This window comes from Amphiura filiformis, chromosome 10 (genome assembly GCF_039555335.1).
Source record: "Amphiura filiformis chromosome 10, Afil_fr2py, whole genome shotgun sequence".
NCBI lineage: Eukaryota > Metazoa > Echinodermata > Ophiuroidea > Amphilepidida > Amphiuridae > Amphiura > Amphiura filiformis.
In genome coordinates, this window is record NC_092637.1 from 183,039 (window position 1) to 196,910 (window position 13,872).

General features: G+C 36.5%; 1 protein-coding gene across 1 annotated transcript in view; it reads right to left on the reverse strand.

Moving 5' to 3' along the window:
• Positions 1-226: 226 nt before the first annotated feature.
• LOC140163302 (uncharacterized) overlaps positions 227-13,872 on the reverse strand; it is a 28,952-nt gene continuing 15,306 nt past the window's right edge. The window contains exons 8-13 of the mRNA XM_072186701.1: positions 13,255-13,317; positions 12,032-12,262; positions 11,128-11,250; positions 9,952-10,062; positions 8,824-8,859; positions 227-330 (exon numbers count right to left, since the gene is read on the reverse strand). Of these exons, the coding sequence (XP_072042802.1) occupies positions 227-330; positions 8,824-8,859; positions 9,952-10,062; positions 11,128-11,250; positions 12,032-12,262; positions 13,255-13,317 (668 nt within the window). The remainder of the gene's footprint in view (positions 331-8,823; positions 8,860-9,951; positions 10,063-11,127; positions 11,251-12,031; positions 12,263-13,254; positions 13,318-13,872) is intronic.

A 13,872-nucleotide genomic window follows, 5' to 3' on the forward strand; every position in this document is an offset into this window, starting at 1 on the left:
GATATATAGGCACGGTTTCGCTGGCCAGCGAAGCTCAAGACCCGTGGCAAAGTGTCGCCGACCGAGTGCTTGGCATGCGAGGGGTCTTAGGTTCGAATCCCACCCAGAGCAAATATCTTCTTTCCTTCTTTTCTCTCTTTATTCTTTCCTTCTTTCCTTCCGTCGCCAAAAAGCCTTTAGTTTGATTTTGCACTTTTTGGCAACTGAACTCACAGCCGATCTCGTCTCACTTTTTTGTTTCTTCGCAATCAAGATATTCGTCGCATACAAAATGGTCTGGAATGCATGGCCCCATAGCAGAACAAGCAAACAAGCCTAAATCGCATGGATCTGGAAAAGACAGTTTGGAATCATGACATGAAAAACATGTATAGTATCGAACTAGTCATAACGAAATAGTCGGATAGAACTTGCTTGTGAATGTAAAGTTGGGTATTACTAAAAGTTTTGGGTTTTTTAGATGTACTGAATAAAAATATAACAGGTGAACAATGGACGCAGTTAAAACTTATTTCAAAATATTCCTTAAGACAGCAATTTAAATTGACCTATCTACTACTAATCAGTCTGAATTTCTTGGCGAAAACGCCAACGGTTGTTATTGGCTCCGAATCCTTGTGACTTGAGGAATATTTTAATATAGCTTTTAACCAAATCAGAACAATATGGTGTTACGAGTCGTACTTGACTCAAGGCCAAAATCACCTTTTACCCGAACTCACACGAATGCACAACACAAATACACTGTTTATTTAAGCTAACAAAATCTAAGTCTTTAATTGAAAATAGAGTATGATTGGTACATATAATAACAATATCGCATATACAATAAAATCACACAATGACAGTTTTACTCTATGACTACTTAACCAGCTGTCTTCTTGTTGGTGATCCTAGAGTTCTTGCAATGTTCTGGACGACTGATGTAATATATCCTTATTCGCTTGTCCTGCGAAAATCAGCGAAGTCCATAGTACACTTGCATTTATAATCCTTGCGTATAAAATCCTCATACGAAAATGATGATGCTTCCTCCAATCTCCTTTGCGCTGCTATCTCGACAAATATATCTCCTTGCGCTGCATTCTCCAAAAATGGTGTTTCTTTCACCATTCTCTCTTTCTCCAGGGAACAGGTTTCTTTAACACAGCTCCGCTGTTTTTTGACAGATGCGTGGCCTTCACAAACCCAGCAAACTCCAGCAATTTGACAGAAGAACTTTTAATCCTTTGATGAGGAAGAGCATTTTTGTGTGCTCGCTGTCTTCTTCGTTGCTGTATTAAAATTAGCTCAATTATTGGCTATTTAAACTGGTTAAAATGCACTTCTTTTTTTGAAGCACGAAGACCATCACACACATGTGGAGTTTCTCAATCTCCCACGGCATTCTGTAAAGTCCCAACAAAAACCTCCAGCTTTTTATATCAGTACTCATGCAAAAACTCATCATCTATTAATAAACCATTACTTCAATCACATTTTCACAACATTGCTGCAATCTTGGGATTTCCCAAGATTAATTATACACATTCACATTACATCACTTCCTGGGGTTTTTTCCTGATGGTGCAATAATGAACTGGGGCTTTCCAAGTTCCAAACATAGCTCTGACTTTGTTTACAATAATTTGGGGAATTCCAAAATACAAGGGGTTTCCCATCTCATGAAATACTTTCAGCTTGTAAACAAAGTTAAATAATTAAATTAAATTAAATTACTCAGGGCACATCACACCTCCCCTTAAAAGAAGAAAGTTCGAATGTAATGAAAACTTTCTTAAATGTTTTCTTCTTTTACATCAACTTCAACATATTATCAACTTTGAGTATTTAACTCATCATACACAGTGACTACTTGTCACATACAACTTCCCTTTTAAAGGAAATTTTTATTTGTCAGGTTTTCTTATGCAATTCTGGACAGGGCATCAGCCATTACATTGTCTTTTCCTTAATATGTTTGATGTCCAGATTGTACTCTTGCAAGGTCAAACTCCACCTCACCAGTCTTTGGTTTTTGTTCTTCATCCTGTTGATGAAGGTGAGGGATTGTGATCTGTGAAAACAAGCACAGGGTATACTGTGGTACCCAAATACACATCAAAATGTAGCAATGCTAATAGCAATGCTAAACACTCCTTCTCAATTGTGGAGTAATTTCTCTGGTGCTTGTTGAATTTCCTTGAAAAGTAACAAATGGGGTGATCTATTTGGTCTTCATCCTCTTGCATCACAACACCTCCACAGCCTATGTCACTGGCATCAACAGTCAACTTGAACTGCTTCTGAAAATTAGGTGCAGTAAGCACTGGTGAACTCATGAGTATCGATTTGACTTTGTGAAAAGCATTTTCACACTGTTCTGACCAAATGAATTTTGCATCTTTCTTCAACAAATCAGTCAAAGGACTTGCTATCTCTGAAAAGTTTGGACAGAACTTTCTATAATAGCCAACCATTCCTAGAAATCTCATGAGTGCCTTCTTGTTTACAGGTGTGGGGTATTGCTCAATTGCTTCAACTTTGGCTTTGATAGGTTTCACCTGACCTTGACCTACAACATATCCTAAGTATGTGACTGTGGCATGGCAAAACTCACTTTTTACCAGATTGACTGTCAACTGTACTTCAGACAGCTTCTCAAACAATTGATGGAGTTGTTCCATGTGTTGTTCCCAAGTTTGACTGTAAACAATCAAATCATCTACATACGCTTCACATCCCTCTATGTCTGCCACAATTTGGTTCACCATTCTCTGAAATGTTGCTGGGGCGTTTTTCAAACCGAATGGCATAACTTTGTATTGGTAAAGACCAAATGGTGTACAAAAGCAGAAATCTCTTTGGCACGGTCTGTGAGTGGAACCTGCCAGTACCCTTTCAAAAGATCAAATTTGCTAACAAATTTTGCATTCCCAATTTTGTCTATGCAATCATCAATTCTTGGAATTGGGTACGGGGATTTGCCATTTGGTCTAATACCATTTGGTCTAATATCCATTTCGTCTACATCCATTTCATCTAAACCCATTAGGTCTATATCCACTACGTCCAATAATCATTTGGTCCTTTAACCATTTGGTCCGATAACCATTTGGTCCGATAACCATTTAGTCTAATAACCAATATGTCTAAAACCATTTAGTCTAACAACCATTTAGTCTAATACCTATTTGGTCTATAATCAATAGGTCTAATAGTTATTTGGTCTAATACTCATTTGGTCTACAAACCATTTAGTCTAATACAAGCATTTAGTTTATTAATAAATAGACGAAATGGTATTAGACTAACTGGTTATTAGACCATACGAGTATTAGACCTAACGGTTATTAGACCAAATGGGTATTAGACCAAATGGTTATTAAAGAAATATTAGACCAAATGGTCATTAGACTATATGGTTAGTAGACATATCGGTTATTAGACCAAACAATATTAGACTAAATGGACATTAGACTAAATGATTATTAGACTAAGTGGCAATTAGCCTTTCTGGTAATAGACCAATTGAATATGGACTAAACGGGAATTAGACGAAATGGTATTAGACCAAACGGCAATAGACCTTGGGTACGAGTCTGTCTTTGAATGAACATTTGCAGCTCTCATGTCTGCGACCAATCGGTATGAACCATCAGGCTTGGGAACAAGTATACACGGTGAACTCCATTCACTACTACTTGGTTCTATGATATCATTGTCTAGCATGTAATTGATCTCATTTTTGAGATGTTCCATTTTCAATGGATTGACTCTATAAGGATGCTGCTTGATTGGTTTTGTATCACCAACATCTACATCATGAAATGCAGCATTTGTTCTACTTGGCGTATCAGGAAATATATTGTCAAATTTGTGAATCAAATTTGCAATTTGACTTTGTTGATCTTGAGAAAGATGACCTAACTTTGAGTCCAAATTAGTGAGCACATCAGAATTGTTCAATTTTACATTATACTCTTTGTGCTCCAGCTCTTTATCCTGGTCAAATGTGACATCAGAATTATTATCTTTACTCTTGTCTACATTGGCGATTTTGTCTACATCGGCATGTTTGTCTACATTATCAGCATGTTTTACTGTACACACAGGTTTTGGAATGCCACTGTCACTTCTTTCAACATACTCTTTGAGCATATTTATGTGGCATAACTGCCTGCTCTTGCGTCTACCAGGAGTCTTGATAATATAATCTACTTCACCCACTTTTGACTCTACCTCACATGGGCCATGATATCTGGCTTGTAATGGGTGTCCTGGAATTGGAAACAGTACTAGAACTTTGTCACCTGGTTTGAACACTCTCTCTTTGGCATGTTTATCATACCATTGTTTCATTTTGGCCTGACCCTGTTTCAAGTTTTCTTTGGCAATATCAGTTACTCTGTTAAGCCTATGCTTAAAATTGGAGACATAATCCAACAAATTGATATCTGATTTCTCATTGAGCCACTTTTCTTTCAACAACTTTAAGGGCCCGCGCACTGTGTGTCCAAACACTAACTCAAAAGGACTAAATCCCAAAGTTTCCTGAACAGCTTCCCTAGCAGCAAACAACAACAAGTGTACTCCCGCATCCCAGTCCCTCTGAAATTCCAAACAGTATGTCCTGATCATGTTTTTCAATGTTTGGTGGAACCTTTCTAGTGCACCTTGTGATTCTGGATGGTAAGCACTTGAGGTATACTGTTCTATACCTAATTGATACATGACCTGCTGAAATACTCCAGAAGTAAAGTTTGATCCTTGGTCTGACTGTATGGACTTGGGGAGCCCCACAAATGTGAAGAACTTGGTTAAAGCTTTCACTATAGTCACTGCTTTAATATTTCTCAAGGGTATGGCTTCAGGAAAGCGTGTTGACGCGCACATAATTGTCAGAAGGTATTGATTACCTGACTTAGTCTTTGGTAGGGGCCTACACAATCAATAATAACCCTACTAAATGGTTCATCAAAGGCTGGAATTGGCTTTAATGGAGCAGGAGGTATTTTCTGATTTGGCTTCCCTACTACTTGGCATATGTGACATGTTTTGCAATATTCAGAAACATCTTTTCTGAGAGTGGGCCACCAGAAATGTCTCAGAATTCTTTCATGAGTTTTCTTAACACCCAAATGCCCTGCCATGGGACTATCATGTGCTATGTTAATAACTTCAGTGTGGTAGACTCTTGGTACCACAATTTGGTGCACTACCTTCCACTCTTCATCGGCAGGTGCATCAAGGGGGCGCCATTTTCTCATTAGCACACCATCTTGTTTGTAAAAACAGACAGAATTTTGTTCTGCTTCTTCTAGGGTCAATGCCCTTTGATTGATCTCTTTGAGTTCTGGGTCATTTTGTTGCTCCAGAATCAGCTTGTCATGACTTAATGGGTCTCTCATGGTTTCCCCAATTTGTTCATGCTCAGAGGCTGTGTCATTTTGAGGGGTCTTCTTATCCCCTGGAGAAGGAAGTTTATCTTCTTTCTCATTCAACTGTGACACAAATGTGTCTTCCAAATTGTAGCCTAAGTCATCAATTTGGTTGTCCTCAATTGTTTCTAATGAGGCTCTCTTACTCATTGCCCGTGTCACTGCACATGCAGGAAATATCTCCTCTTCCTCACTATTATCATCCTGTAAACAGGGCTTATCTGTAACTATTGGGTCAGGAAACACCTTCCCCCTGCCAAATCATTTCCTAGCAACATGGACACTCCTTTGACTGGCAATTCATGTCTAACTCCTATGGTTACCGGACCAGAAACCAAGTCAGATGTCAAGTTAACTTTGTGGAGAGGTACACTAATTATTTCCATCCCAATACCCTGGATCAAAGCATTACCTGCTGAACTATCCTCATTAAAGAGCAAAGTTCCTTCCAGAATCATAGACCGTGCACAACACGTATCTCGCACAATCTTAATGGGCTTTGGACTACCATTCTCACCAAGTGATACTACTCCCTCTAACACAAATGGTTCAAATTCTTCACACACCTTGTCTGTCTCACCTCCCTTTTGTGGGAATTCTTGTTTCTTGATTTGACTGACTTTTTCTTTGACTCAAGTGACACTGCACATCCCACAGTATTACTAGCAGTTTGCTGCTGTTTTTGTGCGTCTTGTCTGCCTTTCAAGAAATAACACTGGGTCATCGTATGCCCTGGTCTCTTACAATGAGTACAAGTTACTTTGGCTTTAAATTCAGTCCCAAATTTTGCTTTGTTACCTGAACTCCCTGGGGTCCCTCTACCACCAGCACTATGCTGTGAATTAGACTGAGTTCTCCCTTCTTGTGTACCACCCTGATTTATTCTAGGTTGGTTATGGCTGAACCTGTTTGAATAACTTCTGTTATGACCAAATCTACTCCCATTCAATTTGTGAGTTAAGCCATAGTCGTCCGCCATTGTCGCCGCCTCATTTAGCGTCTTAATGTTGCTAGCGCTTTCATCCAAATGGGTTTTAATGTCAACGTGGACACATTTCTTGAACTCTTCTATAAGAACCAATTGCTTAAGTTGGCCGAAATCATCTTTGACTTCTTTTTGAACCAAGCCACCTGTCAAACATTTGTTCTTTTACTCTAGCAAATTCTACATGGGTTTGATCTGATTGCTTTCTTGAATCTCTGAACTTTTGTCTGTATGCTTCAGGCACCAGCTCATAGGCCTTGAGAACTGCCGGTTTGACTTCTTCATAATCATTACACTTCTCTATTGGTAGAGCTGAGTAAGTTTCCCTGGCCTTCCCCACAAAACTACTTTGTAACAGTAGGGTCCAATGCTCTGGAGGCCATTTCAAATTTGTAGCTACCTTTTCAAAATGTTGAAAGTACTCGTCAACTTCTTTCTCTTTGAATTTAGGCACAAGCTTTACATACTTTGTAACATCAAAGCCTGACTTTGACTTTGAGGAGAAACTTGATGAGTATTTGTCACCTAGCTTAGCCAACTTCTCTTGTTCAAACTCAATTTCTTTTTCTTTCAAATGTGCTTCCATTTGAATTTTTGCTAGTTTTTCCTTTTCTTCCATTTCTAATTTGTGGTGCTCAAGCGCCATCTTTTCTTGGCGTGCTTTTTCTTCCATTGCTAGTTTTTGTTTTTCAATGTCTAGCCGTTCTTGTTTTTCTTTATTTTCATTCTCTAACTTGATCATTTCCAGTTTTTCTTTTTGGTCCATTTCTATTTTCTTTTGGTCCATTTCCATTTTCCTCAGTTCTAATTGAATTTCCAACTCTTTCAATTTAAATGCTGAGTCCCCACCAATTTCAGTTTCTACGTCAAGTTTCTCTGCCAAATAGGATTCATCAAAATGTCCTCCCCTACCAAAACATCAATCAATGCATTTTTGATTATTTGCTTTCTTGTAGCTTGCTTTACTTTCAAGTTATAATATTTGGCAAATGCTAATAAATCAGGCTTCTTCAACTCATCAAACTTCTCCCAATTTATAGTTTCAAGAAACTCTTCTGCTTTAAACTCTGTCATACTGTACTTTCACGTTCAAGACTTTAGTAAATTAATGTTAACTTTTTTACAGTGTATTTCCCGGACGACGAGCCCCCAATTTTTGTTACGAGTCGTACTTGACTCAAGGCCAAAATCACCTTTTACCCGAACTCACACGAATGCACAACACAAATACACTGTTTATTTAAGCTAACAAAATCTAAGTCTTTAATTGAAAATAGAGTATGATTGGTACATATAATAACAATATCGCATATACAATAAAATCACACAATGACAGTTTTACTCTATGACTACTTAACCAGCTGTCTTCTTGTTGGTGATCCTAGAGTTCTTGCAATGTTCTGGACGACTGATGTAATATATCCTTATTCGCTTGTCCTGCGAAAATCAGCGAAGTCCATAGTACACTTGCATTTATAATCCTTGCGTATAAAATCCTCATACGAAAATGATGATGCTTCCTCCAATCTCCTTTGCGCTGCTATCTCCACAAATATATCTCCTTGCGCTGCTTTCTCCAAAAATGGTGTTTCTTTCACCATTCTCTCTTTCTCCAGGGAACAGGTTTCTTTAACACAGCTCCGCTGTTTTTGACAGATGCGTGGCCTTCACAAACCCAGCAAACTCCAGCAATTTGAGAGAAGAACTTTTAATCCTTTGATGAGGAAGAGCATTTTTGTGTGCTCGCTGTCTTCTTCGTTGCTGTATTAAAATTAGCTCAATTATTGGCTATATAAACTGGTTAAAATGCACTTCTTTTTTGAAGCACGAAGACCATCACACACATGTGGAGTTTCTCAATCTCCCACGGCATTCTGTAAAGTCCCAACAAAAACCTCCAGCTTTTTATATCAGTACTCATGCAAAAACTCATCATCTATTAATAAACCATTACTTCAATCACATTTTCACAACATTGCTGCAATCTTGGGATTTCCCAAGATTAATTATACACATTCACATTACATCACTTCCTGGGGGGTTTTCCTGATGGTGCAATAATGAACTGGGGCTTTCCAAGTTCCAAACATAGCTCTGACTTTGTTTACAATAATTTGGGGAATTCCAAAATACAAGGGGTTTCCCATCTCATGAAATACTTTCAGCTTGTAAACAAAGTTAAATAATTAAATTAAATTAAATTACTCAGGGCACATCACAATGGATTGAGTTTTGACACCAGGTTAAAATGTTCAACATATTTCTTATGCCCACAAGACACTTTTGACCTCTCAACATGTTAGGCATCAAACAAGAAGTTAGGCTTGAAACAAGAAAATGTTAGTCACACCCAACTTACACAAAAGGAGGCATCTACTAGACTAAAAGATATCACAAGACATATACAACTCGACTTACTTGGATCGATAGTAGTAGCAGCTGGTGTTGTGGGACCTAAGTTCAAAGAAAATGTACGAGATTTAACAACAACAAAATCGGTACAAAATACAATATACTTCATACAAATAACTTAAAACAGAATTTTCAAGTTACAAAAGTATTTTAAAATGTCCTCCTGGGTGAACCAATGCACGTGAATTCTAAAAATTCCGAAAGCAATCATGAACCCTTTAAAGATGCATTACAGATTGTGTAGCCTTTTTGGCAGATAAACAGACAATTAAGGTTCGTCTGAGTGACCAAAGGTCCATTATTTATGGCCCCTTTCTGCTGAAAGGACAAATTAATAATAATAATAATAAACCATTCTGCAACTGTTTCCCGTAAGAATGTATGTTACAAATCAACTTTGTGCTCTGTCCTTGTATCGTGTCTCCGTTAAGTTGTATATCTGTAAAAAATAACGTCAATACAACGTCGGAACGTTGTATAATGGGTGTAGGCTAGTTGTTTATGACCGATTGTTCATAATGATGTTATGACGACGTTAAGCCAACCAAAATGTACAAAAAATTATGTTATTACAACGTTGAGCCCATCGATTGACGTAAATAAAGTCCATACAACCATCCTACAGCCATTATAACATTCCAATCTTGTATTGCGGTAATTTTCCCGACGCGCCCATGTTATTCTATTTAAATTGATGACACGGAAGTGAATCATTAGTGTGCGATTTATGGAATCGGATAGCAACGTTTGCATAGTTTTTTTTGTGGAACCTGAGACCACATCAGACACACCATATTGCATTCTGAATACGAGAAATGTCCTTCTGATATCAAATATAATTTATATTTTTGAAATTCGGAATAAAGTACAAATGTTACGGCAAGTTATTAAACATTTATATTTTTCATGTTGTTGACATTAAACAGATCACTGTTTAATGTCAAAAATATCAATTTTTAATAATTTCCCATACAATTTGTATTATATCGCTAATTTCAACAATTCAAAATTAATTGATACAAGAAGGACTTTCCACGTATTCAGAATGTAAGTTGATCTCATGTCCCACTATATACTGTGCAAACGTTGCTATCCTATCCCTTAAGTGAGGAACAAAATATATAACAATATTACAGTCTGTCTCATCTGAGGTGTCACCACAATTGTCTTCCCCATCACATATCCGCTCAGGATCAATACACCGCAAATTATCACACCTGAAGTAGTCATCTATAAAGCAGGGACCTACATAGATTCGATTCAAACATGAGTATAATTGAGAATAATATTTTTCATAAAAAAGAAGATATAGATGAACAATAAGCATGATTAAACAACAAAAACATACATATAGATGGCTGCAAAGTGAACTTTGGCTTTACCAGTAACTGAGTATCGCATCACGTTATATTTTTTTTCAGCAATATAGCGTCATTTACTTTCTGAATCTTGAAAAACGTCATTACTCAAAAAAATGTATCAGTAAATTGCAGGGGATAGATGGTAGCGTCATAACTGGTAACGATGCAATTTTAGAAGAAGAAGTTAATTTTTATTCTAATTTATATGCTAGTTGTAATGAACATGGTAATGAAAATATTCTTCATAAAATTGGAATCACTGAAAATGATATTCCCAAAGTGTCCAACCAGGATTCAAAAATGTGTGAAGGTATTATTTCATATGGTGAGTGTATGAACGCTATCAAATCTATGCCTAATGGGAAAAGTCCAGGATCTGATGGGTACCCTATTGAGTCTGTTTTAGTCAAATCCTTTAATTATTCTTTTAACACCATGTTTTTTTGTTCAGAATAACTAGGTTGACATAATGACATATTTTTGAAATCAATAAAATATATATTTTTTTTCCCCAATCAAAAATTACATTTTTAGCTCAAAAGTTGCCAAAATAGCACAAAAATATGGTTTTTGCCATTTTTTTTATATTTTAGAGTTGTGCTGTGACATTTTTATTCACCAGTGTAAGACATCCATGTGATATGTAACATCTACAATAGAAATGGAATTTCTACTCAATTTATTTTGAAAGTTACAGCTATTTTAATATGTGACATTTTTGGGCAAAAATGGAAACAAATCACGAAAAACACATTTTTAACCCCAAATAACTCCTAAATGAGTAAAGTAAAACGTGGGAACTTTTTGGATATCAATTCAGACATATCTTTACTGTTGATTTGTTGTGTTTTCATGTTCTGCCCAAGAGTGGACAACGAAAGTGGAAAACCAAGGGCCGTAGAGATGCATGGCCTATAGTCTAAATACAGGAATGAAACATTTGACTCACAATCATATTCATCAGCCGCCGTTTCCGTGCAATCTATATGTGAATCGCATTGGTATCTGTTTTCAATGCAAGGTCCTTCACCTGAACAAGCAAAGTAACCTATTTCACATGGACCTGAAAAACCTGCAAAAAGGAAAAAAAGAGCATTTCAAACAGCGTCACTTTGGATGCAAGGCGAGTATTGGCAGGTATTAAAACTCACAACAGAGTAAAAAGTTTCAGAAAGCTTCTGTTTGTGCTAGAAAATGTTATAAACAATAAGAATAACAACATTTAGTGTTCAAGGTATCAAACTAAATCTGAGCACTACTTGAATCAACTATAATACATGTGTATCACCATGTTTCTATCTATTTAAAAAGGGCTGTGTATTTCATGTGCCCGATGCTTGTCCAATTTACATTTCACATTTTACAATTTACGACGATATCCATTTAAAAAAAAAAATAAAATGATAAAAGCGAAAAACGAGAACAAAACATTTGGCGGAAACATTTATAACGTTAAAAACTTTAAGTTGAAGTATTCGACAAAAAGCAATATTTGCTGATTCATTCGGATACCAATCAAGTGCTGATTATCCGCTATAGCTTAAATGAGCTGTTAGAAGTCTTCGAGTTTTGTGACTACAAATACAATATTGTAAGAAAACACACATAATTGCCCGTTACCCTTCAAATAGAAAAAATATTCAAAATGGACTATTATTGCCATTTAGAACTAACTAAAGGATTACGATTTGGCCATGTTTCATTTGGCAAAACAAGATACATGTAATATCTTTTTAATTCTGGAATCAAGGGTAGTACTACCTGATACGACAGCATTACGACAATGATGTTTCAATCTATTGAACACTTAGGAACATTTTGGTCTCACGAAGTCCCAGTAATAAATTACTTACCCAAAATTAACACTTCAACAATATATGTTGTACCAGGAGTAAGTCCTGTTATTATTACAGTTCGGGTTTCAGGTGCCACTGTAGTTGTGTTCTGCCATTCCTCAGAGCCTTCCTCCTTATATTGGATAACAAAACCCAAAATGTCGTCGTTGTGTTTCTCCGGCCACGCCCAGAATATGATTGCAGATTCAGTATGGGCTATAACATTCGACATAGACAACCGACTCATTTCTGTGCAAGAAAATAAAATCAAAGAAGAACAATACAAATACGAAGATTTGAAGAAGAACAGTTTTGCCCATTTGGCTAAAAATAGGCATTTTTCATCATATGGTTTGTATTTTGACGTACATTCGTATCATTAAATCTGATGTACATTTATAATTTCTTATCATTAAATTGTAATACTTTTATTTCAAATATTTCGTGTTTCTCGAGCAATAAGTGATATGCATATACAGTAAGCCAAACAATTAAGGCACCAGTTGGGTTCACCCTGTATATCCTAAATAAAGACAAATATGTCAAAATTAAAAAAAGCAGCTAATACCTGAACTCTTTAGCTCCTTTATTGAAATTTGTTGAGAATTAAAGAAACTGTGATCTAAAACCTACTGCAGAGACAAAATGAAAAGTTGCACTTTTGTGTTCTAATCAATGAAAACATGGCGCTAGTTTTAACGTGCTAGTCAATGGAAGCACAGCGCTAGTTCCCTTGTTCACGAACGCTTTGTGTACAAATCAATAGGGCATGCAATGGAGGAAACTTTTAAATTGGCACCTTCCTTGGGGTTTTTGATCGTCGTGTCTTTATTTCTTAAACAATTTTAACGAATGAGGTCTTAAATTCGAGCTAAATAATGCAGTTATTGGCTGCTGGTTACAATTATGACATATCTGTCTTTGTTTAGGATATACAGGGGGTAAATATAACTGGTATCTTAATTTTGTTGGCTTACTGTATATCGTTAACCTATTACATACACGAGAAAAAATCACGATTTTTGCTATCTTTATACAAAATTGTCACTAAAAATGTTGGAAAATGCTGGCAAATATAAATGCGCAAGAAAAATTAATGCGTCCGAAAACACTGCGCGTACAACGCGGAGTGCGCGTCCGTCCAATGACACAATATTTATACACGGCTTGTAATTTACTAAGGTTTGGTCCGATTGGTTCTCATTATCTAGGAGTGTATAAAATATAAATATTGCACATACCTGGCATTGGGACTGTTGTTGGGTACTTTGTCGTAGTAGTCGCTTTTGTCGTAGTCGGTATTTCTGTTGTGAAAAGTTAAAGAGCAATCAGTGTTCAAGCTCACCCAAAAGTCTTAGAACTGCTAATATATATGTTGTTTTGTTTCACTTGTATGAACTATACTTTTACTGTTTTTACAACCTATTAAACGGGTTTCGTCAGATTATCCAGGTAACATTGGTAACATCAATTTACATAAAAAGGTATTTTAACTCAAACATCTCAGTTCACGTCACTTTTCATAAATGACAAAATGAAAAATAGTAAAATGAAAAGATCAGAGTATTTAGATAAACTTTAACAACATTACAGTCTTTGTCCAAAGTGTCTTAGATTCGCTATGAGGCCAAAAATGACATACATCTTTCAATTTCCAGGTCATTTAGTCGTATTGAATTATAGGTTAATAACGCGTAAAACGTATTGGGAGTGAAAATGTACAAAATAATGCACGCATACTGATATGTTGATACATCTAATGTACGAGCCCCGTAGGGGATGGACGCTTCAACATCTCAATACAATTGATTCTTATTTTGTAAACTTTCTCCAGCAACAAGGGATACGCATACGTTAAT